Below are 27,174 nucleotides of genomic sequence, written 5' to 3' on the forward strand. Positions count from 1 at the left end.
GCCTGAGGGTCACCCCCAAGCTGGGAAGCGCTGGCTGGGAGGTCATTTGGCAGTGGCAATGGCCCCTGGGGCCCCGCGCCCAGGGCGGGCTCCCACACTCCCAGGGAGCTTCGAGGCCAGCTGTACACGGCTTTTCCCTCACGCTTGCTCTGCAGGAGAGACCTCCCGAGCCTGGGCCTGTCTGCAGCGTGCTGGGCTCCTGCGGGCAAAACACCCTGGGCGCCCACCTGGGGCCCGGGCCTAGGGGCCCACACGGGCGTGTCTCGCCCGGGGAGCCCTAAAGGCGGGGCGGCCCAGCAACTGCTTGCAAAGGCTACCCGTGGCCGTTTGCTTCCTTCTGCCAGAGCTAGCTTGACTCCCGGCTCCAGCGTTGGGCACGGCCAGGGGTGAGGCGTCAGCCCCGCCCCTTCGGCCTACCCAGGCCCCCCCCCTTGCCCCCTTGCCCCCTCGCCCTCCCCCCCCACCCCCACCCCCGCCAAGCACAGGACCTTCCTGAGAGAGCAGACGAGCGACCGGCAGGCACACGGACAGACACACAGACCCTCGCACGCACCCACGCCCAGTGGGTTAGCCGGCCGGCGCAAGCTCCTCAGCCGGAGCCAGAGCCAGAGCACCTGTCAGAGGCCGGGGCCAGAGGAAGGGACGGGAGGCCGGCGGTCAGCAGAGACAGAGACAGAGAGAGAGGGACAGAAAGAGACAGAGACAGAAAGACAGCGAGACGGAGATGCAGACAGACGGCCAGGCGCGCGCGCACACCCAAACACGCACCGGCACACGCAGGGAGGGAGAGACAGAGAGAGGGAGACCCAGAGCGACTGGCAGAGAGACGGAAAACGGGAGGCACGCAGGGCAGAGAGGTTGGCATGCGGTCCGAGACAGACACACCGGCACAGACCGTGACACCCGTCAGAGAGAGGCCGTGCCCGGAAGCAGCAGCTTCGCCAAGGGAGGGGGCGTCAGCCCCGGGCCGGGCGGGCCCCGGCTGCACGCAGTGCCCTGGGGCTGGCAGTCACCCGTGGGGAACCCAAGACTTCCTCGCAGCCGAGGTCTCAAGGGTCCCCTTCGGCTTGGCTACCTAAGGCGAGACCCGGACCCGCCCCCAGGCCAGAGGGTGGGTGTGTGAGTGAGTGTGTCGGTGGGCGAGGGTGGGGTCGGGTCGACTGGGGGTCGGGTGGATACCCGGAATGGAAGGCGGGAGGATGTGGAGGCCGGGGGTTGGGAAGCCTGTGTGGTCCTCTTGCTGTCTCTCTCTCCCTCTTTCTTCGTGGGCCTTACCTGTGGGTTTCCGGCTCTTGACCTGTCTCGGCGGCGGGGGTCTGTGTGTGTGTGTGTGTGTGTGTGTGTGTGTGTGCGCGCGTGCGTGCGTGTGTGCGTGTGTGTGTGTGTGTGTGAGCGCCTGCGAGGATGGGGCTGGAGGTGGGGCTGGGGGTGGGGCTGGGGGTGGGGCTGGGGCTGGGCCTCCCTCCCCCCTGCCTGAGGCGTGCCAAGGCCCAGGGAGCCCCAGGCGGAGACCCCCGACCGTCGTGTGGTTTCCTGGAAGCCGAATGCGGAGGGGCTCGCAGGCCGCGCGGAGGCAAGCCAGGTCGGCAGCGGGAGTCGGGGCCCTGACCGTCCAGCCCGGGAGGGGCTGGGGCTGGGGCTGGGGCTGCGGGGGCCCAAGAGTTGGGACGGCGGCGGCGGGGACCCAAGAGTTGGGACGCCGTGGGGGCCGGGGGCTAAAGGAGAGGGGAGGCAAAAAGCCTACAGCACCCGGTATTCCCAGGCGGTCTCCCATCCAAGTACTAACCAGGCCCGACCCTGCTTAGCTTCCGAGATCAGACGAGATCGGGCGCGTTCAGGGTGGTATGGCCGTAGACGGAGGCGGCTGCCGCCAGGCGCCCTAAGAGCCCTGCGCCGCGCCTCCCATTGGCTCTGACCCCCGGGTCAGGCCAGCCGGCCGCGGCTCTCCACGGGAGCGCGCGCTGCACTTGAGCCGCACGCCCCGCGACCGGACTCCGGCCGGCCAGGGCCGGCAGCCCGGCGGCCGGCCGATGCCGCCCCACCCCCGCACACCGCCACCCCTGGCCAGCAACCGCCTGGCCCGGCGCGGGGGCCAAGAGGGCTTCCGGGACCGCGAGCGGCCGGGCGTGCGTGCCGGGGGTGGGGTGGGGTGGGGTCGGGGGGGGGTGGAGGGCGACGGGCGCGGAGGTCTCGGCGCCCTCCCACCCTGGGCCTCTCCAGGCCGGCCCCCTCTCGACGCCCCACCCGCACCGCCACCCCACCCCCACCCCCACCCCCACCCCGCACCCCGCACCCCGCACCCGCCGTCGCGTTCGCTGCTCAGGGCCACGTGGCCCCGGAGGTGTCTGGCTTCGGGGCCCGCCGCTGCCCGCGGCCCGCGGCGCTCTGAGCCTCCTGCGGGCCTCGGCGCGGCCCAGCCGGGGCCCTGAGCGCCCGTCCTGCCGGGCACCTGCCAGGGCGCGGTCGACCGGAGCCCGTCAGCCCCGCCCCTTCGCCCTACCCGAGGCCCCCCCTTGCCCACTCTGTGGGGCTGCCTTTCCTGCCTCCAAGGACGATAGCGTCCCCAGCCGCCTGCGATCTGAGGGTCACCCCCAGCTGGGAAGCGCTGGCTGGGAGGTCACTTGGCAGCGGCAGTGGCCCCCGGGCCCCCGCGCCCAGGGCGGTCTCCCACACTCCCAGGGAACGTCGAGGCACCCTCCACGCGGCCGTTGCGTCACATTTGCTCTGCAGGAAGGAGAGAGCTCCCGAGCCAAGGCCTGTCTGCACCGTGCTCGGCTCCTGCGGGCAGAACACCCTGGGCGCCCACCTGGAGCTCGGGCCCAGGGGCCCACACTGGCGTGTTTCGCCCGGGGAGCCCTAAAGGCGGGGCGGCCCAGCAACTGCTTGCAAAGGCCTCCCGTGGCTGTTTGCTTCCTTCTGCCAGAGCTAGCTCTGCTCCCCGCTGCGGCCTTTGGCACGCCAGGGGCGAGCCCGCCACCCCTCGCCGGGAGCCCGTGGGAGGGGCCAGGTGCCCTCGGCCAGGTGACCCCAGCGTGGCACCCGGCCCCCTCAGACGCACTCCCGCAGCCTCCTTCCCCACGGGCAGGACCGCGCTGACCTAGGAGTGTGTTTGCAAGGCTCCCAGACCGCAGGCGGACACAGGGCCCCGACTCCGGAATTGAGGCCCTGGGAGCAGGCCCGGAGGTCCGGCGTCTGAGGCGCTACACACTGGCTGCGCGCTAGAGGCCTGAAAACCCGCTCTCTGGGGCTGCCTATCCTGCCTCCAAGGACGATAGCGTCCCCAGCCGCCTGCGGCCTGAGGGTCACCCCCAAGCTGGGAAGCGCTGGCTGGGAGGTCATTTGGCAGTGGCAATGGCCCCTGGGGCCCCGCGCCCAGGGCGGGCTCCCACACTCCCAGGGAGCTTCGAGGCCAGCTGTACACGGCTTTTCCCTCACGCTTGCTCTGCAGGAGAGACCTCCCGAGCCTGGGCCTGTCTGCAGCGTGCTGGGCTCCTGCGGGCAAAACACCCTGGGCGCCCACCTGGGGCCCGGGCCTAGGGGCCCACACGGGCGTGTCTCGCCCGGGGAGCCCTAAAGGCGGGGCGGCCCAGCAACTGCTTGCAAAGGCTACCCGTGGCCGTTTGCTTCCTTCTGCCAGAGCTAGCTTGACTCCCGGCTCCAGCGTTGGGCACGGCCAGGGGTGAGGCGTCAGCCCCGCCCCTTCGGCCTACCCAGGCCCCCCCCCTTGCCCCCTTGCCCCCTCGCCCCCCCCCCCCCCCGCCAAGCACAGGACCTTCCTGAGAGAGCAGACGAGCGACCGGCAGGCACACGGACAGACACACAGACCCTCGCACGCACCCACGCCCAGTGGGTTAGCCGGCCGGCGCAAGCTCCTCAGCCGGAGCCAGAGCCAGAGCACCTGTCAGAGGCCGGGGCCAGAGGAAGGGACGGGAGGCCGGCGGTCAGCAGAGACAGAGACAGAGAGAGAGGGACAGAAAGAGACAGAGACAGAAAGACAGCGAGACGGAGATGCAGACAGACGGCCAGGCGCGCGCGCACACCCAAACACGCACCGGCACACGCAGGGAGGGAGAGACAGAGAGAGGGAGACCCAGAGCGACTGGCAGAGAGACGGAAAACGGGAGGCACGCAGGGCAGAGAGGATGGCATGCGGTCCGAGACAGACACACCGGCACAGACCGTGACACCCGTCAGAGAGAGGCCGTGCCCGGAAGCAGCAGCTTCGCCAAGGGAGGGGGCGTCAGCCCCGGGCCGGGCGGGCCCCGGCTGCACGCAGTGCCCTGGGGCTGGCAGTCACCCGTGGGGAACCCAAGACTTCCTCGCAGCCGAGGTCTCAAGGGTCCCCTTCGGCTTGGCTACCTAAGGCGAGACCCGGACCCGCCCCCAGGCCAGAGGGTGGGTGTGTGAGTGAGTGTGTCGGTGGGCGAGGGTGGGGTCGGGTCGACTGGGGGTCGGGTGGATACCCGGAATGGAAGGCGGGAGGATGTGGAGGCCGGGGGTTGGGAAGCCTGTGTGGTCCTCTTGCTGTCTCTCTCTCCCTCTTTCTTCGTGGGCCTTACCTGTGGGTTTCCGGCTCTTGACCTGTCTCGGCGGCGGGGGTCTGTGTGTGTGTGTGTGTGTGTGTGTGTGTGTGTGTGCGCGCGTGCGTGCGTGTGTGCGTGTGTGTGTGTGTGTGTGAGCGCCTGCGAGGATGGGGCTGGAGGTGGGGCTGGGGGTGGGGCTGGGGGTGGGGCTGGGGCTGGGCCTCCCTCCCCCCTGCCTGAGGCGTGCCAAGGCCCAGGGAGCCCCAGGCGGAGACCCCCGACCGTCGTGTGGTTTCCTGGAAGCCGAATGCGGAGGGGCTCGCAGGCCGCGCGGAGGCAAGCCAGGTCGGCAGCGGGAGTCGGGGCCCTGACCGTCCAGCCCGGGAGGGGCTGGGGCTGGGGCTGGGGCTGCGGGGGCCCAAGAGTTGGGACGGGGGCGGCGGGGACCCAAGAGTTGGGACGCCGTGGGGGCCGGGGGCTAAAGGAGAGGGGAGGCAAAAAGCCTACAGCACCCGGTATTCCCAGGCGGTCTCCCATCCAAGTACTAACCAGGCCCGACCCTGCTTAGCTTCCGAGATCAGACGAGATCGGGCGCGTTCAGGGTGGTATGGCCGTAGACGGAGGCGGCTGCCGCCAGGCGCCCTAAGAGCCCTGCGCCGCGCCTCCCATTGGCTCTGACCCCCGGGTCAGGCCAGCCGGCCGCGGCTCTCCACGGGAGCGCGCGCTGCACTTGAGCCGCACGCCCCGCGACCGGACTCCGGCCGGCCAGGGCCGGCAGCCCGGCGGCCGGCCGATGCCGCCCCACCCCCGCACACCGCCACCCCTGGCCAGCAACCGCCTGGCCCGGCGCGGGGGCCCAGAGGGCTTCCGGGACCGCGAGCGGCCGGGCGTGCGTGCCGGGGGTAGGGTGGGGTGGGGTGGGGTGGGGTGAGGTGGGGTGGGGTCGGAGGGGGGCTGGAGGGCGACGGGCGCGGAGGTCTCGGCGCCCTCCCACCCTGGGCCTCTCCAGGCCGGCCCCCTCTGGGCACCCCCCAACACCCAGTGGCGTCCCCTCCTCCGGGCTACGTGGCCGCGGATGTGTCTGGGTTTGGGGCCCGCCTCTGCCGGCGGCCCGCGGTTCCTCCGAACCTCCTGTGGCTGTAGGCGCAACCCAGTCGTGGCCCTGAGCACCCATGCTGCCTGCCCCCTTCCAGGTATCCAAACCCACTGGTAGCTGCTGCTGGCCCCGTTGACTGGACCCGGTTAGCTCCGCCCGTTTGCCCTGAGTCCACTCTGTGGTCCTTCCTTTCGTTCCTCCTAGGAAAACAGGGTGCCCAGCCGCCTGCCCTCTGATGGTCATCCCCAGCTGTAGAGTGCTGGCTGGTAGGTAATTTTGCAGTTCCTAGAGCCCCTGGGTGCCCGAGCCCAGAGAGGTCCACACTCTCCCAGGGAACGTCGAGGCAACCTCCTCAAGGCTGTTCCGTCATGTTTTCCTGGCAGGAGAGAGCTTCGGAGACTAGGCCTGTCTGAACTGTGCTCGGATCCTGCGGGGAGAACAGTGTAATAATCCTTACGCCAGAGAGTTAAGTTTTCGGTGGCAGAGTGTGGTTGCCTTGACATGGATGTACTCCACTTTGTTTGCATTGTTCTACTGAAGGATATCCCGATTTCTTCAAGTTTTTAGTTATTATGTATAGGGCTGCTGTGCATAATTGCATCCTTGTTTAAATTTGCAGATAGATTTTCAAAGCAGTTGACTAAATCCTGAAACCATAACTGTTGGATATCAAGGTGAAACTTGTTTAGCTTTGTTAAAAACTTCCCAGCTGTCTTACAGAGTGATTATTGTGCATCCCAGCATTGAGGGGCAGTTCTTGTTGTTCCTCACCCTCCAGCAGTGGGTAGTGGCATATGTATGGAGCTTAACAGAGCTCACAGGTGTGGTGTGAATGGTGTGGACCTAACAGAAGTGGAAGATATTAAGAAGAGGTGGCAAAAATCCACAGATGAACTATACAGAAAGTTCTTCAGGACCCAGATAACCATGATGGTGTGATCACTCACCTAGAGCCAGACATCCTACAATGTGGAGTTAAGTGGGCCTTTGGAAGCATCACTATGAACAAAGCTAGTGGAGGTGATGGAATTCCAGCTGAGCTATTTCAAATCCTCAAAGATGATGCTGTGAAAGTGCTGTCTGTACTCAATATACCAGCAAATTTGGAAAACTCAGCAGTGGCTACAGGACTGGAAAAGGTCAGTTTTCATTCCAACCGCAAAGAAAGGCCATGCCAAAGAAGGTTCAAACTACCACACAGTTGTGCTCATCTCACATGCTAGCAAAGTAATGCTCAAAATTCTCCAAGCCAGGCTTCAACAGTATATGAACTGTGAACTTCCAGATGTTCAAGCTGGATTTAGAAAAGGCAGAGGAACCAGAGATCAAATTGTCAACATCTGTTGGATCATGAAAAAAGCAAAAGAGTTCCAGAAAAACATCTAGTTTTGCTTTATTGACTATGCCAAAGCCTTTGAGTATGTGGATCACAACAAAGTGTGGAAAATTCTTAAAGAGATGGGAATACCAGACCACCTGATCTGCCTCCTGAGAAATCTGTATGCAGATCAAGAAGCAACAGTTAGAACTGGACATGGAACAATAGACTGGTTACAAATAGGAAAAGGAGTAAGTCAAGGCTGTATATTGTCATCCTTCTTATTTAATTTATATGCAGAATACATCATGCAAATTGCCAGGCTGGATGAAGTACCAGCTGGAATCAAGATTTCCGGGAGAGATATCATTAACCTCAGATACGCAGATGACACCACCCTTATGGCAGAAAGTGAAGAAGAACTAAAGAGCCTCTTGATGAAAGTGAAAGAGGAGAGTGAAAAAGTTGGCTTAAAACTCAACATTCAGAAAACTAAGATCATGGCATCCAGTCCCATCACTTCGTGGCAAATAGATGAGAAAACAATAGAAACAGTGACAGGCTTTGTTTTTTTGGGCTCCAAAATCACTGCAGATGGTGATTGCAGCCATGAAATTAAAAGACGTTTGTTCCTTGGAAGAAAAGTTATGACCAAACTAGACAGCATATTAAAAAGCAGAGACATTACTTTGCCAACAAAGGTCCGTCCAGTCAAGGCTATGGTTTTTCCAGTAGTCATGTATGGATGTGAGAGTTGGACTATAAAGAAAGCTGAGTGCTGAAGAATTGATGCTTTTGAACTGTGGTGTTGGAGAAGACTCTTTAGAGTCCCTTGGACTGAAAGGAGATCCAGCCAGTCCATCGTAAAGGGAATAAGTCCTGAATATTCATTGGACAGACTGTTGTTGAAGCTGAAACTGCAATAATTTGGCCACCTGATGTGAAGAACTGACTCAGTGGAAAAGGCCTGATGCTGGGAAAGATTAAAGGCAGAAGGAAAAGGGGACGACAGAGGAAGAGATGGTTGGATGGAATCACCAACTCATGCTGGGAAGGATTGGGGGCAGGAGGAGAACGGGATGACAGAGGATGAGATGGTTGGATGGCATCACTGACTCGATGGACATGAGTTTGAATAAACTCCCGGAGTTGGTGATGGACAGGGAGGCCTAGAGTGCTGCAGTCCATGGGGTCGCAAAGAGTCAGACACCACAGCAACTAAACTGAACTGACCTGGGCCAGGAGAAACACCAAACACCCAAAGGTTTGGTGTTCCCCCTTACCCTTGATCCACAGGACATGTCCTTACTCCTCTTCCCTGGGTCGGGAAGTTACCCTGGAGAAGGAAATGGCGACCCACTCCAGTATTCTTGCCTGGAAAACCCCATTGACAGAGTGGCCTGTCAGACTGCAGTCCATGGGGGTCACAGAGCTGACCTCGCTGGAGCACACATGCACTGCGGGAAGCACAGCCTGGCTCGGTGACACGTGTCACTCAGATCATTAAAGGCCCCAATACCTGTGAATTCCTAACACCCAGCCTAGTGTGTGATGAATACAGAAAAAAATGCTCCTATTTCTACTCAACCTGGGGGAGCTCACTGAAAGCTTCTGCTGCCCACACCAAGGGGCAGTTCAGATGCGCACCTTGGTGTATAAATAAATAAAGCTCAGATGAATCCATGTTATATGTTATATTGTAGAGGTATTAACTTTTATTCTTTACTTTGTGGTTCTAGTAACTATTTCCTCTAGGAAAAACATAAACAATTCTGAATAATGAACATTGGGTTTCTGATTAGCTATATCTTCTGAAATTCACAGTTTCTCTGATGGCTCCATGTGGCTTCTGAAGTGAGTAAACTGTGAGCATACAAAGAACAACTTCAACCCACATCCTAGTGAACAGGCAAAGCTGGTGAAAAGTATAAAGAAAAAAAAAAACACATTACAGGTCCTGGAGATTGGCCAGTCCTTCTCCCATCCCCAGTATCATGTTAAAGGGCACAATTCAAGGGTAAGGTTAAGAGTTCCATCTCCTGTCTGTCTCCTTGGAAGCAGGAAATCAGTCTCTCCTGTGAAAGGTACACTGTGAAAGCTGAGGCCTGAGGGTTGAGGGCTGCAGGCCCAAACATCAAAGTGATTGACCAAATTAATGCAATGATTTTCAGCACTTGAGTTGGGTATTTTGAGTACATCATCTATCACCTGCGTGGTATAATGTTGATTGTTCTCCGTTAATGTCTCTATTTGATCACGGTCAACTTCAACAGGTCTACCCGAATGTGGAGCATCGTCCAGCGAGAAATCTCCAGCATAAAACTTCACAAACCACTTTGGACACATTGAAACTGTGTGGGCTCCGGGGACGCCTGGACCCCAAAAAACTGGAAGAGGCCTGGGATGGAGCCTCTGGCAGGAGCGCAGTGCTGGGACACCTGACCTCAGCCATCAGGTCTCCAGGACTGAGAGAGGGCAGGCTTCTGTAGTTCAGAGCCTCCGTGTGAGGTCGTTTGTCACGGCAGCCCCAGGAAGCTCATGTAGGCCCTGCCCTGATCTAAAGCCTCCCTCCCATTAGGGGCAGCCCCCTGCACCTATGCTGTCTGCACCAACCGTGAGGTTCATGGTGAGCCCTGGCTCCCCTTCTCGGCCCTGGCATTTTGGAGGGTGAGGGCAGACACCATCATATGACCAGCCTCCAGCCAGGTGCCAAGTCTCTAGTGAGCTTTTCTGAGGGGTCGGTGTGGGGGTGACTGTCAGGGTTCCACCCTTCCTCACTGGGGGAAGAGACACCCCAGACACCCTCGAGGGAGGAGGTGCAGGGAGGTGGTGAGTGACCGGCTCTGGGCCCCGCCCACCGGGCAGCCACACTGTGCCCTGAGGCGCGTCTCTGCAGGGAGCACCCAGCCTGTGCTGAACCTGGAGCCTCCCAGCAGGTCTGAGGTGAGGCAGCCCTGCACACCCCGCCCCTGCCTCCAGGTCTAGTAGGTGGACACCCCTTCTCCCTGTCACTCCAGCATCCCTGCAGTCCCCGCCCCTCCCTCCAGGTCTAGTAGGTGAGATACCCCTTCTTGTCCCTCCTGGAGCGGTTCTGGAGCCAATCTGTGAGTGGTTCTGGGGTTTGCAGGCAGAGCCCCTGTTGCTGTGCCCCCCTTCCCCACACGAGCATACAGAGCAAGCTGTCTGCCCTTCAGCCTGAATGCACCAACCCCCCACCCCTGGCAGTATTCTCAGGAAAGGATCAGGAGGTACTGTAGCAGCATCTGAAACCTCCTTTAATAGGGGGGTCCTTGTTTTCAACCCTTTAACGTTGTTCACCCCTTTAGCAGGATGTAACAAGTCTTTAAGTAAAGGGTCTAGAGAGAAGAGAGGAAGCTTCAAACAAAACCAGAGGGAACGAGCTGGGACCACAATGGCAACGGATCTGACTCCCAACAGACCCCAAGTCTCACTGTGTGTTGATTTTAGTGTGTTATTGATGTAGGGGATAGATGGGGCCCAGATTAGACCTTTATAATGGCCTCCTGTTTGCATTTCATGGGACATGAAGAAGTGGGCTTCAGGCTGGATACTTACAACTGTTAGCATTTCTCAGAGAAGAGAGAGGTGGGCTCCAGTCAAGGTATTTACAGTCAGCCTCCTCTTTGCCCTCTGAAATGGAAGTCACAACAGAGGGTAAATAACCAGTGTTTGTCTCTTGTAAACACCTTACAGTAATAGTCATGGCAAGGATGAAGAGAGGGCAAAAGCCTGTATGAGGAAAGGATTAAGGGATCTCTGCTCCCAGACTTTTGGGACAAGGGAGACACTACACATGCACAGAAAGGCTTCTTGGGTCAGAACTCAAGAGAGAATGCCAGGCCATAATGAGTTTTGCTCCTCCCAGAAGCCTTCACTTCGAGATCCATCCTGCCTTCAGGGTGAGTGTGCACCCAGGGGAGGGTCCCAGGGTCGGTCAGGTGTGGGAAAAGAAACCAGGTAATCGGCCTGAAGGAAGACAAAGACCCGGAAGAACTGCCCTGTATACACGACGTGACCGCCTCTGCTGCGCTCCCCCTCACTGCGGAGGGACACCACACTCTTTCTCTGCCTTGCTTCTATCTTAACAAACCATTTCTCTGTGCTCTCCCACTTGTTGCTAGGCTATGTCCCTAATAATAAATTTTACATCTGCATTTACAGTTTCTGCCTCCATGGTAAAAACATTTTTCACTGCGGGCAAAGATCTGGGGAAAAACAGCTTCTAGCCTCTAGGCCTTGCTGGTCTGGTGGCTAGGATTCCTGGTTCGCACCCAGGCTTCCCAGGCTCAATTCCCGGGCAGGGAATTAAGATCTCACTTCAGGTCACTGCTTGCTGCTAACTTGATCATTATATTAAGTGATACACCAACTGTTGGCCATGACCGAACATGAAGAACCAAAACAAGGTAAAAAGGAGGTGGCACCCCACTAACTCCGAAAGCCCTGCCCTTCTCCTAAACGGACCTGCCTCCCCAGGATTAGCCTCACTCCTCCTCCCTTTGTCTTTACTTTTAAAATCAAACCACTCTCTCCAGGAGGGCGAGAAGTTGAGCTGTGAGCTCTGTTCCCACCTCTCCATTCTTTGGCCTCTGAACAAAGCCTGTGCTGTGTTGGTCTCAGCTTTGGTTTCATAATCACCTACTTGAACCCGAACGGCTGTTGAGGCAGAGAGCCGCGGCCAGGCCAGGGCCTGAGCAGGGTCCATAGGACTAACCTAGCAACAGTCTGTAAGGGGAGGGTGGTCTCTGCCTGGGGGGCGGGTGGAGGGCGCACCTACAGCCGCAGCACCAGCCATCAACGGTGCGGCCCCCCTGGGCCTGGACTGTGCTCTTGTCCCCCCACCCCGACACCACCTGACGGTCTGACTCCATGACGCGGGCTGCCAGGTGTGCAGTCAGGAGGGGCGCAGAAGCAGCACCTGGAGCCAGATCAGACGTGCCTTTTCACGGGCGGTTGGTGTACTGGGTGTTAGGACTTTGTGTGCAGAAAACAAACTGAGCCACTAGAAGCTCATGTGTGCTGTGGACTTGAAACCCACGTGCAGGGCAAGAGCTCCCACTGGATCCTGGCTCGGAAGCTTCTGCACGGGTGACGGCCACAGTAGTAGCCAAGTCCTCCAGGCCTCCCTGGTGGGCACAGCTGGACCCACACCCCACGGGCTCCCCGACCCAGAGCCTGAAGGGCCAATGCTGGCAGGGCCTGGGGACGGGAGCTGTCACTCCACCAACCACCAAACCGAGTCCGTCCAGGCTCTGCTACAAGTCTGCTCTCTGGGTCCTGCAGACAGACCTGCAGGGGACAGGGGCCATGAGTCCCATTCTGATGGTGTTCTGTGGAGTTTCCACGAGACCCCTCTCTGCCCTCTTCTGAGCAAACGACTGGTCAGTCCATGCTACCATCAGCCCACAAGCAGGCTGAGAGGCTGAGGCTCCGAGCAGCCAAGTGATCCACCTGGAAGAACAGACGTGCAGTCATGGAGCGGGGTGTGTGCCCCCTGCCCAGGGTGATGGCCCACTCACAACAGGTTCACGTCTTCCCCCTTCACCCCCTCCCAGGGTGAGTGCCCACTCACAGCAGGTTCACGCCTGCCCCCTTCAGCCCCTCCCAGGGTGAGTGCCCACTCACAGCAGGTTCACATCTGCCCCCTTCACCCCCTCCCCGGGTGACAGCCCACTCACAGCAGGTTCACACCTGCCCCCTTCATGCCCTCCCAGGGTGACGGCCCACTCACAGCAGGTTCACATCTGCCCTTTCACCCCCTCCCGGGGTAAGAGCCCACTCACAGCAGGGTCACGTCTGTCCCTTCACCCCTTCCAGGGGCAACTCATAGAGCCTCTTCTTAGGGGGACTCACTCACTGTCTATTACCGGGACTCCTGTCACACATCCTGTCTCTGGAATCATCTGGCAGGCTTTTCCCTCTGAGGCAGATTCAGTCTCGCATCTCCAGGGCTGCTTTCCTGGGTCACAGTCACCACCTGTCTGTCCACTCCCAGCTCAGACCACAAAGGCCCCCTCGGGCCCCAAGCCCCTGGCTCTGTCTGGGCGCTCACTCTCCTCCGGCCAGGCCCTTTCCTCTAAAGGCCCCTGCAGGGTCTCCAGGAGCTCCCACCGCCCAGGGAAGTCTGTCTGCTCTGTCCTGGGGAGGCCTCCATGGTGTCAGGTGCAAGAAGCCACAGGTTCCTGTGTGGCCTCCCACACATAGCACAGTGGCCAGCACCCACCTACCTACCTCTTCACTCTGGATGGGCCCAGGGTGGGTTCAGGGGCCCCACTTCGTGTCCGGGTTCTCATCTCATCTCTCTGCTGCCCACGGGGGAGTCGCTAAGCTACTCTGTGCCAGCTGCACAGAGAGGGTGCTCGTTCACGTGCCTCTCCCGGGAGCACAGGGTTCTGGTGGGCAGGCTCCTCCAAGGTTAATGGGCTCACCAGGGCGGGTACTTGCAGAACTCAGGACCCAGGAACCAAGTACAGAGCCCTCATTGCAGACCACCTCCGGTCCATCTGTTGATCAGGTCTGAACCTGAGCTCCTCAGAGCAGGATCTGAACTAACAGCAGCTCCTGGACAGGGCAGTGACCCTGGGCTTTACAATGCAGACTCCCTCCACTGAGTCTCCCAGAGATTTACGCTGAACCCGGACACTGGGCCCTGTCTCCACACCCCACCCCTCCTCTCCCTACACGTGGGTTCCTCTAATTAGGAGAGGAAATTCTTGATACTACCTCCCACTCACGGGCCGGAAAAAATGTTTAGAAAACAAGCCAGAGCTCATCATCATCACCCATCATGCTCCAGCCCATCGCCTCAAACAGACTTACTGCTTGTCCCATTCACACCCTCTGAAGAAGAAGAAGAAGAAGAAAAAGGAGAAGAATGCTGACTGGAGGAGGCAGGGGGAAAGGGAAGGTCGCCTTTTGTTGGGGGAAATCCGTGCAAAAGAGAGAAGAATACTGGCTGATCTCGCTTCTCTGTGCCATGGGAAGGAGGCAAAAGGACAGCAAGACTGTGACCACTTGAATCAAAAAGCACAAAGCAGTAGGGTCCTCGGAAGGGATGGAGGAGAGGGAGGTGGGAGGGATGCAATAGGCTAAGGAAGAAAGCGGGGTCAGGGCTGTTCTTTCCTAGTAAAAATCAACAGAATCAACACTTCAGCTATGGTAAACCCCTGGACTGAGGAACCTCAAGAGTCCTGGAAGGCAAGCATAATGTAAAGGACAGGCGAGCAAACAAACACACATGTTAAGAAGGAAACGAACAGTCGTCCTCATGGAGGACAGAAATTTGTTTTAACATTGAGCTATAGTGCGTTTTGAGTCCCTGAACAGGAAAGACGACTCTGTAAGTCAAATACAGTATTTAAAATATAACAAGAGAATGAAAACAACAAAAAAATAATAAAATGAACACAAACTCCAAACCTCCCCCCGAAAATTAGCGAAAAACCAAAAACAAAAAAAAAAAAAGGAAGAAGGAAAAGATACAAAAAAAAAAAAAAAATAAGGCAACAGAGAGAGAAAGGGAGCTAATGAAATGAATCCAAAGCTGCACCAAGCCTATGCGTTTCTAAATGAGCTCGCTTTGGGCCATGAGCAACGGCCCTGAAGGGAGAAAAGCATATGTGCCCCACTCCCGCCATCTTTTGGTGCTAGGACGCTGAACGCAAAAGAGTGGCTAGTGAAAAACCATAGAAATCGGAGTGAAGCTCACTCGAAAGCAAAGTTGAGGCAAGGGTTTATTGTTGTCCTGGGAGGGGTTGTCCTCAGGCAGGGGTCTGGGGTGGGGAGACTTGTTCAAGTGAGAGGGTAGGTGGGCAGACGTATGTTTCTACAAGTGTGTTAGGATGCGAGTGGTGAGCCCACGGAATTCCTCCCTACCCGCATGTGTGTGCTGAATTTGGAAGCCCTGCAGTGAATCTCTAGTAGGCAAGGCTGTAAGGCCAAATGCCCCCGAATCCTTTGCATCCAGAGCCCTTTGGTCCAGGGCCAGATTGGAAGTGGGTGCGAGACTTCATCAAGGGGAATTCCCGGAGAAAAGTGTCGGTGGTTGGATGTCGGGAGTGGGAGTGAGCCCGCCCTCGGACGCCTCAGCCAATGAGGAGCTTGTACGTCTGGGGGTGGGGCTGTGGGAGGGCCATCAAAGGACCGAGGGGACGGGGCCCAGGCCCTGTTTTGGAGACCCACCGTCCGAGGGAAGGAGGCGTCCTCGTGCAGCTGCAGGTAGGAGATGGAAACCCTCGTGGGCCTTGTTTGCAGAGAGCCGGGGGCTGGTTCTGCGCACGGGGGCGGTGCGAGTCCGTCTCCCTTCCACGTCTTATTGGGAGGGCCAGGTTGTGTCCAGCACCGCTGGTGCGAATGCCCTCCAGGGACCCTCTGTCCCTGAGGGGCTGTCGTCGGCCGTTGGGCGCCCTCAGCGGAGTGACTTGGCTCCTGGCTCAGCAGGGCTGGCGCCCGGACAGAACGTCAGCCTGAGTTGGAGGGCGCCGTGGGGGGTGGGGGCTGGGCTTCAGAATCTGGGGAACACCTGCTATGTGAACGCAGTGCTGCAGTGTCTGAGCCACACGCCGCCCCTGGCCAGCTGGGTTGTGTCCCAGCAGCACGCCACCCTCTGTCCGGCCCGCACCTCCTGCACGCTCTGTGCCATGCGAGCTCACGTGACCCGATCCCTCCTTCACCCGGGAGAGGTGATCCAGCCCCGCAAGGACCTGCTGGCGGCCTTCCACAGACACCAGCAGGAAGATGCCCACGAGTTTCTGATGTTCACTCTGAATGCCATGCAGCAAGGCTGCTTGAGCGCATCCCAGCCGTCGGGCCAGCCCTCCGGGAACACCACCCTCATCCGTCAGATCTTCGGGGGGACTCGGAGGTCTCAGATCCAGTGTCTCCACTGCCTCGGGGTTTCGGACACGTTCGAGCCTTATCTGGACATCGGCCTGGACATCACGGTGGCTCAGAGCGTGGAGCAAGCTCTGAGAGAGCTGGTGAAGCCCGAGAGGCTGGATGCTGACAATGCCTATGACTGTGGCGTCTGTCTCCGGAAGGCGCCTGCCACCAAGAGGTTGACTTTGCACAGCACCCCCCAGGTCCTGGTGCTGGTGCTGAAGCGGTTCACACAGGCGAGCGGGGCCAAAAGGGCTCAGGAAGTGCGCTATCTCCAGTGCCTCGACGTGCAGCCCTACACGTCACAGCGGAAGGCAGGGCCACCGGGCTACATGCTCTATGCCGTGCTGGTGCACTCCGGGTGGAGTGCTGAGCGAGGACACTACTTTTGTTACGTCCGAGCGGGCAACGGCCAGTGGTATAAGATGGACGATGCCAAGGTGAGAGCCTGTGACGAGACTGCTGTCCTGAGCCAGAGGGCCTACGTCCTCTTCTACGCCCGGGAGGGGGCGTTGGGAGGGGGCGCTGGGGGAGGGCCAGCGGCCCCCCTCGGGGCTGACCCCTCAGAGCCCGGGGAGCCTGCAGGAGACGCCAGCGGCAGAGCTCCTGGGTCGGAGGGGTCCCCGGGGGACACAGAGGTCGAAGGAATCAGCTTAGAGCAGTGGAGACGCCTCCAAGAACACAAGCGAGCGAAGCCTGCCTTCGACCTCCGCAAGGTCCAGTCTGCCCTGCCTGCCGGCGCAGTCGTGATTCACCAGTCCACACACGGAGGAGGGAGAAACGGCAAGCTGCCCGCACAGGAGCACGAGCGGCTCGACCGTCCCAGCACGGACACCCCGCCTCCGGGGCCGACGAACGTCGGCAACGGCCCTTGTGCCAGCGGGAGGGCCAGAGCGACCAAGAGGAAGAACAGGAAGGCGCGGCCCTGTCTGGGGCTGTGGCGGTTAGGTCGGCTGTGACGCACATGCGTGCAGACGCCCACGCCCCCTCGCTGCACGCCCTGTGTGACGCACCAAGAGTTCCTTTGGGCGGTGTCCCTGAGGCAGCCTCCTGGAAAAAGTCCGGGCCTGGAGTGGGCCCGGGGCCTCGGGGTTCACTTGGAACGTGTTCGTGCCCGAGCGCCTGAGCTCTGGAGGGCTGGCTCTGCTGGGAAGTTACTGGAGAGGATGGGGTGCGTGACCGGGCCTGAGCACCGCCCGAGGGCCTCCCGCTTCTGCGCGGGTGGGAGAGTCCTCCCTGGATGGGGCGTGTGCGGGTTTGCCTTTCTTCCCCCTTCTCCATTCACGGGCCGCACCACTGGCTTCTGGTGAGGGACGCGGGCAGGAGACGCCTCACGGAAGGCTCACAGCCAGCCGAGCAAGGAGACGAGCTCCTGAGCCCTTCGGGGGGCAGGCAGGAGCGGGTGCAGGACCATGAATCGTCTCCTTCCGGCCTGTCAGACACTCGAAAATGCCCCAAACTTCGAGCAGGGTCTGGGGAGAAGGCGGGCAACCAGGCTTTCTGGGTGGATGTCCTTGGGAGGCCTAGTGCTCCTTGGGAAAGGGTCCGGCAGGAAGGAGGCGGGGATCCGTTCCTCACCTGCAGGACGCTCGTCCGCCAAGATCGCTGGGGCTCCATTTCCAGTGCAAGGAGTATGCTGGAGAACCTCCGAGTGCCGAACAGGAGAAGCGATCCACAATGCCACGAGCACCACCACCAGCACCACCAGCACCACCAGCACCAACACGAAGGCCAAGGGAGAAAGGCAAGCCAACGAGTGTCCCAACGAAACGTCTCCCCCATCATCGCACTGGTTCCTAAGGGGAGAAAGGTCACACAACGTTCATTTCTGAAAGCAAAGGTCCTCCCCGCGCTGAGGAAAGAGCCAAGCCTCCCCTAGATTGTGAGAGCAAGACAACTGGACATCCGACTCTGCCCATCCTCCCTGTCAGTCAGCTGTCTCGTCCAGCTTGGCCCCGGACAAACGCCGCTGGACGCGATGAGATGCGGCCGGCCTCCAAAGTGTCTGGGGCGGCGGGGGAGCTGTCCTCGCCTAGCTGCTTTCTCGACTGCCTCGTGATCCCGCAACCTGGTGGGGGTGGAGGTGCGCCTGAGCACCCCTGTCGATCACCTCTTGCGGTTTCTTTCTTTCTCTTGGTTGTTGGCTTCAAACCCAAAACCCTCCATCAAACGGTGGGCCGGGAAGGTGCGATGTAGCTTCTCAGACCTAGAGGGACAACAGTGGCTCCTGACCCGGCTAGTTGGCTGGGAAAGGAACAGACAACCTTCCGTGGGCTGTTTCCCCCTGCACGGTTACCAACACCGCACCATGCCCTCCACAAGTAGAGAGCAAACCGAAAGATGGGCAGTATCTTCCCCCAAGAACACGAACAAGCATGCCCTGGACGAGGAAGTGGAGCCACGCACAGCCCGACCTCATCATCACCACGCATCTTCCTCCGCCCCATCGCCTAAACGGACTTACTGCTTGCCGCATCCACACCCTCTGAAGAAGAAGAAGGAGAAGGGGAAGAAGAAAAAGAAGATTGGTGATTGGAGCGGCGTGGCCGAGGGAATGGGAAGGTCGCCTCAGGTTGGGGGAAATTCGCGCAAAAGAGAGAAACATACTGGCTGATCTCGCTCCTCTGTGCCATGGGAAGCAGGCAAAAGGACAGCAAGGGTGTGAGCACTTGGATCATAAAGCACAGAGCGGGAGGGTCCTGGGATGGGATGGGGAGCTGGAGGTGGAAGGGGTGCAATAGGCTAAGGAAGAAAGCAGGGTCAGGGCCGGTCTTTCCTGGTAAGGATCAACGGAATCAACACTTCAGCTATGGTAAACCCCTGGACGGTGGAACCCCCATAGTCCTGGAAGGCAAGCATAATATCCAGGATGGGAGAGCAAACAAACACACATGTCACACATCAAGAAGGAAACCAACAGTCGTCCTCGTCCGGGAGTGAAATCTGTTTTTACCTTGAGTTGTAGTGCGTTTTGAGCCCCTGAACTGGAAAGTCGACTCTAGAAGTCAATTAGAGTATTTAAAATAGAAAAAGAGAGTGAAAAGAACCAAAATAATAATAATAATAATAATAAAAATGAACACAATCTCCAAAAAAAGAAAAAGAAAACCAAAAAAAAAAAAAACCAACAGAAGAAAAACGGAAGCAAAAACCCAAAAAAAACAATGGGCAGCGGAGAGAGAATGGGAGCTGATGAAATCAATCCAAAGCTGCAGCAAGCCCATGCCTTTCTAAATGAGCTCGCTTTGGGCCATGACCAATGGCTCTGAAGGGAGAAAAGCATATGTGCCCCAGTCCCGGCCTGTGTTGGTGCTAGGACTCCAAACGCTAGAAGCGTGTCTAGTAAGAAACCATAGACATTGGAGTGAAGCTCAGTCGAGAGCAAAGTTGAGGCCAGGGTTTATTGTTGTCCGGGCAGGGGTTGTCCTCAGGCACACTATGTTTCCACAGTAGTGTGTTAGGATCTGAGTGGTGAGCCCACGGAATTCCTCCCTACCCGCAATTGTGTGCTGAACTTGGAAGCCCGGCAGTGAATCTCTAGCGGGCAAGGCTGGAAGGCCAAATGCCCCCGAATCCTTTGCATCCAGAGCCCTTTGGTCCAGGGCCAGATCGGAAGTGCGTGCAGGGCTTCGTCAAGGGGAATTCCCTGAGAAAAGTGTCCGTGGTTAGATGTTGGGAGTGGGTGTCATCATGCCCTCGAATTCAGGACAGTTCTTTCCTAGTAATGAGTAAGGGAATCAACACCTCAGCTATGGTAAACCCTTGGACTGTGGAACCCCCATAGTCCTGGAAGTGAAGCATAATGTGAAATCAAACAGAAATATCACACACAGGAAGGATACCAATAGTCATCCTCGTCTAGAAGAGAAATCTTCCTTCATTTCAGTTCAGTTCAGTAGCTAACTCATATTCATCTCTTTGAGATCCCATGGACTGCAACTCGGCAGGCTTCCATATCCATCGGCTAGTCCCAGAATTTACCCTTTTTAATATCCATTTTGTTGGTGGCACCATGCAGCCATCTCATCCTGTGTTGTCTCCTTCTCTTCCTGCCTTCAATGTTTCCCAACTTCAGGGTCTTGGCCAATGTGTCAGTTCTTTGCATCAGGTGTCCAAGTTATTGGAGTTTCAGCTTCAGCATCAGTCCTTCCAATGTATATTCAGAACTGATTTCCTTTAAGGTTGACTGGTTAGATCTCTTTGTAGTCCAAGGTACTCTCAAGAGTCTTGTCCAACACCACAGTTCAAAAGCATCCATTCTTCAGTGCTCAGCTTTCTTTATAGTTCATTTCTCTCATTCTTACCTGCCTATTGGGCAAACCATAACCTTATCTAAGCGTACCTTTGTGAGCCAAGCAATGTCTTTGCTTTTTTATATGCTGTCTTGGTTCATCATACCTTTTTTTCCATGGAGCAAGCGTCTTTTAATTTCATGGCTACAGTCACCATTTGCTGTGATTTTGGAGACCCAAAATAATAGAAGCTGAGTTCTCAGCCACAACAGCAAAGAGATTTTGAGACAGAAGCATCCAGATAAGCCATTTTCTGGCCCGGGGACTATGAGGAGTTGAATCGCCAAGGTTTATAAGTGCAGTCTTGGATTAATGCTCTCAGAGAGGAGCAGAAAGCGCAGTCTACCAGGAATCAGGAGCTGACCCCACCACTTACCACCATCTCCTTCCAGCCTCCCTCCAGACACAATGCTCACCTTCCTAGCCTCACCTGGGCAGCTCACTTCTGCCTTCAAGCTTCTGTGTAAGGGCTGCCTTCTCTCAGAAGTGCTTCTCCTAAAACTGTGCAGGCCAGGCTCCTTCCTTTCATCCTGGTCACCGCAGCAAGGCCTCTCAAACCCTCCTGACCAGTGACTCTAAGCCCTCCCTCACAACACCCTGCTTTATTTTCAGTATGGCACTTGTTTTTTGTTTTTTTTTCCTTTCCACGTCTGGCTTTCATATTTTTCTCTTTCCACTCCAGACCGAGAGCTCCTTGGAAGGCAGGGGCGCTGGTCGTTTCCGGTGCTGCTCTCAGGACCACTGAGTCACCTGGCACACAGTGAGTGCTCAAAGCATGGGTGCTGAGTAAATAAACGGGAAGACCCTGGGGCTCCCCTTCCTCTTCTGTCCAGGTCAGTCTGTTGAGCTGATCACTCTTACTAGGAAGCTCATGCTTACTAGGAAGCCCCGTTTCTGAGGTGGGGGCATGGCCAGAATGACCTCAGCCATACTTTCTCTCGCTCCAGTTGCCTCAGTAAAGCTCAGCCCGCAACCCTGACCCAGGACGCCACTGCCTCCTGGCGGCCCGCGCTAGCATTGCAGGACTAGCCCCAATCTTCATTCACGTCTTCAAGGTGGAGGCTCCAGAGTTGCAGAGGTGAAAGTGTACTTCAGGCAGGCTCCCAGGGCTGTGGAAAAGACCCAGGAATCTCCTTCTGACTTTTCATTTCCTCTTCTCTCTTTGGTGTTTAGTTCATTCATGTTGCATCCTCGGCTCAGATAGGGCAATAATTTCCTCCTACTTCCAAATTAGCACCTTTAGAACCCGGTTAAGACTGGTGTTCTTTCTGGAACCCTGACTCTGGGTCCACAACTGTGCCCTCTCCTGCTCACTACAAGCCCTCATTCCTTCAACTCCTCTCTCCTCTGAGGGACCTCTGTGAGTGGAAAGCATTTTTCCAAGCTCTCAGAACACGGTGGTCAATGGTGGAGAACCAAGGTTGACAGACTTCCCAAGCACAATGACTGAACCCTTGGGGAGTCCAATAGCAAGCACACAATGTGTAGGAAAGGAAAGCAAGTCCTCCTCTCCTGTAGCACCGTCTATACTGGGGAATGGAGTGTGTGCTCAGCCTGGTTTTAAAAGTCCAGAAAGGTGGACTGTAGCACTGAGACCATGTTCACTGGAGAACACTATGGAGAGGGGCCACACCCAGGCAGGACTCAGGGAACTTGGAGAATCCCCCTCATGCTTTGGACTTCTGAACACATTGCCCATTGCCGGGAGAGGGCTGTGGATGCCCCTGCCCCATGGCAGAGCTGCCACCAGCCCTACCTGCTCTCCCAGCCTTGACATTGTGTGGTCTCTTCCTTTACCATCTCACATCGCTCCCCTACAAGCTGTTTCTGTGCCTGCTGTGTGAGCATGGAAATGCTCAGAGAATAATGACCCAAATGGGGCCAGGTTGGTAGATTTCACCAGGAACTTAGGGTCTCTCATTTCCAAACCAAGCATGATGGATAGGACTGCAAACTGGCTTAGGGAGCTGGGATCCTCACTTTTCTACTGGCCTCTGCTCACATACTGTGTTCTAGGCAAGTCTACCTCTTTCTGGGCTTTAGTTTTCAAATTATACCAAGAGGGCTTGGATAAAAATCTGCATAAGCGCATGCACAGGCAAACGTGTTCTCTGACTCCAGCAATCATAGATGGGTTGTTGACATGAGTGGACCGAGAAGGCCTGTGTTCCTGACATGAGCAGAGGCAGGTGAGAGTGCAGCAGGAGTGGCCAGGACACCTGTTCTGTCCCAGAACAAGCCAGAGGGCATGCGTGGGCCTGGGGACAGTGAGTGCACCTGTGCCCCGCCTCCCTGCACAGTCAGCGACACTGGACCAAGGGCTCTGCTCAGAAGGTGAGTGCTTTCTGATAGTTCCACCTGCAGCCTCTGAAAGGCTCACATTTTCTGGAGCCCTGAGGACAAAGATAATTCACATGGAAGTGGTTCCCAGCAAGTAAATGGAATGTGGAAGGGATATTTGCCGTGTGTCAGTTCAATTTGGTTCAGTCGCTCAGTCGTGTGTACACTCAGCCTATGAAAACATGCCCCATGAGGTACCATACATTTTCCCTTTACAACTGAGTGAAATAAGCCCAAGGAACATACCTGTATTTGAAAGCATATGTTGGTGATGGAAAACCCACAAATTAAAGGTTTCTGGGTCCTAGAATCTCTGATTGGGGGAAAATCAACACGAAGAATCACTTGATATTTGAAAGCCTTTCAGTTCAGTTCAGTTCAGTCCCTCAGTCATGTCTGACTCTTTGCAACCCCATGGACTGCAGCACGCCAGGCCTCCCTGTCCATTGCCAACTCCTAGAGTTTACTCAAACTCATGTCCATTGAGTCAGTGATGCCATCCAACCATCTCATCCTCTGTCGTCCCCTTCTTCTCCCACCTTCAATCTTTCCCAGCATCAGGGGCTTTTCCAGTGAGTCAGTTCTTCACATCAGGTGGCCAAAGTATTGGAGTTTCGGCTTCACCATCAGTCCTTCCAATGAATATTCAGGACTGATTTCCATTAGGATGGACTGGTTGGATCTCCTTGCAGTCCAAGGGACTCTCAAGAGTCTTCTCCAACACCACAGTTCAAAAGTATCAATTCTTTGGTGCTTAGCCTTCTTTATGGTCCAATTCTCACATCCATACATGATTCCGGGAAGAGACATAGTCTTGACTAGATGGACCTTTGTTGACAAAGTAATGTCTCAGCTTTTTAATATGCAGTCTAGGTTGGTCATAACTTTTCTTCCAAGGAGTAAGAGTCCTTTAATTTCATGGCTGCAATCACCATCTTCAGTGATTTTGGAGCCCCCCGAAAGTAGAGTCTGTCACTGTTTCCACTGTTTCCCCATCTATTTGCCATGAAGTGAGGGGGTCAGATTCCATGATCATAGTTTTCTGAATCTTGAGCTTTAAGGCAACGTTTTCACTCTCCTCTTTCACTTTCATCAGTGGGCTCTTTAGTTCTTCTTCACTTTCTGCCATAAGAGTGGTGTCATCTGCATATCTGAGGTGATTGATATTTTCCCCAGCAATCTTGATTCCAGCTTGTGCTTCATCTAGCCCAACGTTTCTCATGATGTACTCTGCATATAAGTTAATTCAGCAGGATGGCACTATACAGCCTTGACGTACTCCTTTTCCTATTTGGAACCAGTCTGTTGTTCCATGCCTGGTTCTAACTGTTGCTTCTTGACCTGCATACAGGTTTCTCAGGAGGCAGGAAAGGTGATCTGGTATTCCCATCTCTTTCAGAATTTTCCACAGTTTGTTGTGATCCACACAGTCAAAGCCTTTAGCATCGTCAAGGAGGCACAGGTAGATGTCTTTCTGGAGCTCTCTTGCTTTTTCTATGATCCAACGGATGTTGGAAGTTTGATCTCTGGTTTCTCTGCCTTTTCTAAATCCAGCTTGACCATCTGGAAGTTCTCAGTTTACATGCTGTTGAAGCCTAGCTTGGAGCATTACTTTGAGCATTACTTTGCTAGCATGTGAAATAAGTGCCATTGTGCAGTAGTTTGAACATTCTTTGGCATTGCCCTCTTTGGTATTGGAGTGAAAACGGACCTTTTCCAGTCCTGTGGCCACAGCTGAATTTTCCAAATTTGCTGGCATATTGAGTGCAGCACTTTCACAGCATCATCTTTTACAATTTGAAATAGCTCAGCTGGAATTCCATCACCTCCACTAGCTTTGTTTGTAATGACTGGAATGCAAAAGAAGGAAGTCAAGACATACCTGGAGTAACAGGCAGGTTTGGTCTTGGAGTACAAAATGAAGTAGGGCAAAGGCTAACAGAGTTTTGCTAAGAGAATGCACTGGTCATAGCAAACATCCTCTCCCAACAACACAAGAGACAATTCTACACATGGATGTCACCAGATGGTCAATATAAAAATCAGATTGATTCTATTCTTTGCATCCAAAGATGGAGAAGCTCTATACAGTCAGCAAAAACAAGACCAGGAGTTGACTGTGGCTCAGATAATGAGCTCCTTATTGCAAAATTCACACTTAAATTGAAGAAAGTGGGGAAAACCACTAGGCCATTCAGGTATGATGTAATCAAACCCCTTATGGTTATACAGTGGAAGTGACAAATAAATTCAAGGGATTTAGATCTGGTAGAGTGTCTGAAGAACTATGGATGGAAGTTCATAACATTTTACAGGAGGCAGTGACCAAAATCATCCTCAAGAGAAAGAAATGGTTGTCAGATGAGGCCTTACACAGAGCTGAGAAAAGAAGAGAAATGAAAGGCAAAGAAGAAAAGGAAAGATATACTCATCAGAATGCAGAGTTCCAAAGAATAGCAAGGAGAGATAAGAAAATCTTCTTAATTGAACAGTGCAAAGAAATAGAGGAAAACAATAGAATGGGCAAGACTAGAGATCTCTTTGAGAAAATTGGAGATCTGCACAATGTGATAATTGCAGAGTTAAATTTTATTTGGGGCAAAATGAGGACTGCAGGCCAGGAGACAGCACCTCAGATAACTCTGAGAGACTGCTCCAAAGAGGCAGTGGGGGAAGGTCACTATATAAGATTTTGGTGAAGGGGAGTTCACTGCAATCAAGTACTTACTTTACGAAAGGTTTTCTGCTGGTCAGGAGGAGCGGATGTCACCATGATGGGATTTAGTGATTTTCTGGATATGAAGAAGTGTAAGAATTAGGATCAAGATATCAGTTCCTGAAAATATCTGACTATTTAAAAGGCCTGTTCCACCGGTTTCCCTGGAGCACAGAGTACTTCCTTCTCTACCCTGAATTCCTCTGAGACTAAGTCTGCTATTCCTTCCAGAACAAAAACACAGGATCCTGGCCCCAACCAGCTGAGATGCATATCAAAGGAATGATTTCAGTGAGCCCAGACTCTTGCATCTTCCATTACATAGAAAAGTGCTAAATTCATTCACTTGAGATATCTGGTTTTCTTTTAATTAACAATAATCTTTGATGTTCTGACTACTTGCCCTTTGTTGCAAAACTTCTATATAACCTGGCTCCCCCCTCAGCTCAGAGCAGTCCTCTCAGGTTTTCTTGAGATGATGCCTCCCTGTCTTGAAGTCCTAAAAATTCCTGCTAAAGAAAACATAACTCTCAACTTTTAGGTTGTGTGTAATTTTGAAGCCAGCACTTCACCCTCTAAAGGAATAAAATTATTTGTAATGCGTGTAATATATACTTCTTAGGGGCTTCTGCGGTGGCTCGGATGGTAAAACATCCACCTGCAAATGCAAAAGATTCGGGTTTGATGCCGGGGTCAGGAAGATCCCCTGGAGAAGGAAATGGCAACCCACTACAGGATTCTTGCCTGGGAAATCTCATGGACAGGGGAGTCTGGTGGGCTACAGTCCACGGGATTGCAAAGAGTCAGACACAACTGAGTGACATTTCAACATCTGCACCAACAGTGACATCTGCTTAGACTTGCTTATGTCCTACCTATCCCATTATCTATCCATGGAGAATGTTTTGTGTAGACCTGAGAAAATGTGTATTCTGGTTTCATTGGATGAAATGTTCTATATGTGTCTCTTATTTCAATTCGGTCTCAAGTTTGGTTTAATTCCAACATGTCATTCTTGATTTTCTGTTTGGATGACCTATCCATTGTTAAGAGTGAGATGTTAAAACCCTGTACATTTTTCCTAGAGATCTGTTATTATTTGCTTAAAATACTTAGGTGATCCAATGTTGTTTTAGATATTTGCATATGTATATATATGTATGTGTATGTGTGTGTGTGTATGTGTGTGTGTGTGTATACTTTCTGATGTATTAACCCCTTTGTCATACAATGGCCTCCTTTGATGCTTGTTGTTGTTTTTTGCTTAAAGTCTATTTTGTCTGATAGAAGAATTACTATGCCCCCTTTCTTTCTGTTTTTATTCCTGTGAAATACCTTTATCTATCCCCTCACTTTGAGCCTTTGTGTATCCTTAAAGCTGAAGTGAGTTTCTTGTAGACCGTATATAGTTGGGTCCTTTTTTTCTTTAATCATCTGTGTTTTTTTGTTGGTGAACCCAATCTATTTGCATTTAGACTGGGTATTGATATGTAAGAACTGACTCCTGCCATCTGAGTGATTGCTTTCTCGGTGTTTTTGCCTCCATTGATTCCTTTTCCCTTTGTTTCTGCCTACTTTTGTAAACTGGTGGCTTTTCATCGTGGTACTGTTTCCCCTTTCTGTATTTCTTGCATCTACTCTAAATTTTGACTGTGGTTACCATGAAGCTTACATTAAAATTTTATACCTAAAACAGTTTGTCTTGTGCTGATTGCAACCTCTGTTTATTAGCCAGTAAAGTGGCTGCTGCTAAGCTCTTCAGTCGTGTGTGACTCTGCGACCCCATAGACAGTAGCCCACCAGGCTCCACCCTCCTTGGGATTCTCCAAGCAAGAACACTGGAGTGGGTTGCCATTTCCTTCTCCAATGCATGAAAGTGGAAAGTGAAAGGGAGTCGTTCTGATTCTTCACGACCCCATGGACTGAGCCTACCAGCCCCCTCCGTCCATGGGATTTTCCAGGCAAGATACTGGAGTGGGGTGCCATTGCCT

The 27,174-nt window shown here is 55.0% G+C and overlaps 2 protein-coding genes, 1 long non-coding RNA gene and 2 other non-coding genes across 10 annotated transcripts in view; 2 read left to right on the top strand and 3 right to left on the bottom strand.

Moving 5' to 3' along the window:
• Positions 1 to 1,737: 1,737 nt before the first annotated feature.
• Positions 1,738 to 1,856, bottom strand: LOC145519160 (5S ribosomal RNA). Its single transcript, XR_014063593.1, has one exon. It is a non-coding gene; the product is annotated as a 5S ribosomal RNA (ribosomal RNA).
• A 2,878-nt stretch (positions 1,857 to 4,734) lies between these two features.
• On the top strand, positions 4,735 to 11,118 carry LOC145518776 (uncharacterized). The gene is made up of 3 exons (XR_014063285.1): positions 4,735 to 4,868; positions 5,824 to 5,885; positions 6,003 to 11,118. It is a non-coding gene; the product is annotated as an uncharacterized LOC145518776 (long non-coding RNA).
• On the bottom strand, positions 5,024 to 5,142 carry LOC145519162 (5S ribosomal RNA). Its single transcript, XR_014063594.1, has one exon. It is a non-coding gene; the product is annotated as a 5S ribosomal RNA (ribosomal RNA).
• On the bottom strand, positions 8,627 to 18,456 carry LOC145518774 (uncharacterized). 3 transcript variants are annotated; one of them, XM_081523651.1, is made up of 6 exons: positions 18,443 to 18,456; positions 17,946 to 18,071; positions 17,414 to 17,631; positions 12,248 to 12,409; positions 10,514 to 10,588; positions 8,627 to 8,852 (listed from the first exon to the last, which is right to left on the bottom strand). In XM_081523651.1, the coding sequence occupies exons 2-4, from the start codon at positions 17,999 to 18,001 to the stop codon at positions 12,357 to 12,359; spliced, it is 327 nt and encodes a 108-aa protein (XP_081379777.1). In that variant the 5' UTR covers positions 18,002 to 18,071; positions 18,443 to 18,456; the 3' UTR covers positions 8,627 to 8,852; positions 10,514 to 10,588; positions 12,248 to 12,356. The 3 variants fall into 3 exon arrangements, 1 of the variants encoding a protein (XP_081379777.1); XR_014063283.1 differs by lacking the exons at positions 17,414 to 17,631; positions 17,946 to 18,071; positions 18,443 to 18,456 and adding exons at positions 12,816 to 12,935; positions 15,140 to 16,777; XR_014063282.1 differs by lacking the exons at positions 17,414 to 17,631; positions 17,946 to 18,071; positions 18,443 to 18,456 and adding an exon at positions 15,140 to 16,777.
• The window catches only part of LOC145518772 (ubiquitin carboxyl-terminal hydrolase 17-like protein 6), a 46,068-nt gene continuing 32,765 nt past the window's right edge, over positions 13,872 to 27,174 (top strand). For 2 of the 4 annotated variants that reach the window (XM_081523649.1, XM_081523650.1), the window contains exons 1-2: positions 13,881 to 16,275; positions 20,810 to 20,887. In XM_081523649.1, coding sequence (XP_081379775.1) covers positions 15,007 to 16,275; positions 20,810 to 20,872 — 1,332 coding nt within the window. In that variant the 5' untranslated portion in view covers positions 13,881 to 15,006 and the 3' untranslated portion in view covers positions 20,873 to 20,887. Of the gene's footprint in view, positions 18,495 to 20,809; positions 20,954 to 27,174 lie in introns of those variants that run through there. The other 2 variants (XM_081523647.1, XM_081523648.1) reach the window with 2 other exon arrangements.

This window comes from Giraffa tippelskirchi, chromosome 8 (assembly GCF_054371585.1).
Source record: "Giraffa tippelskirchi isolate mGirTip1 chromosome 8, T2T-mGirTip1v1.2.pri, whole genome shotgun sequence".
Taxonomy (NCBI): Eukaryota; Metazoa; Chordata; class Mammalia; order Artiodactyla; family Giraffidae; genus Giraffa; species Giraffa tippelskirchi.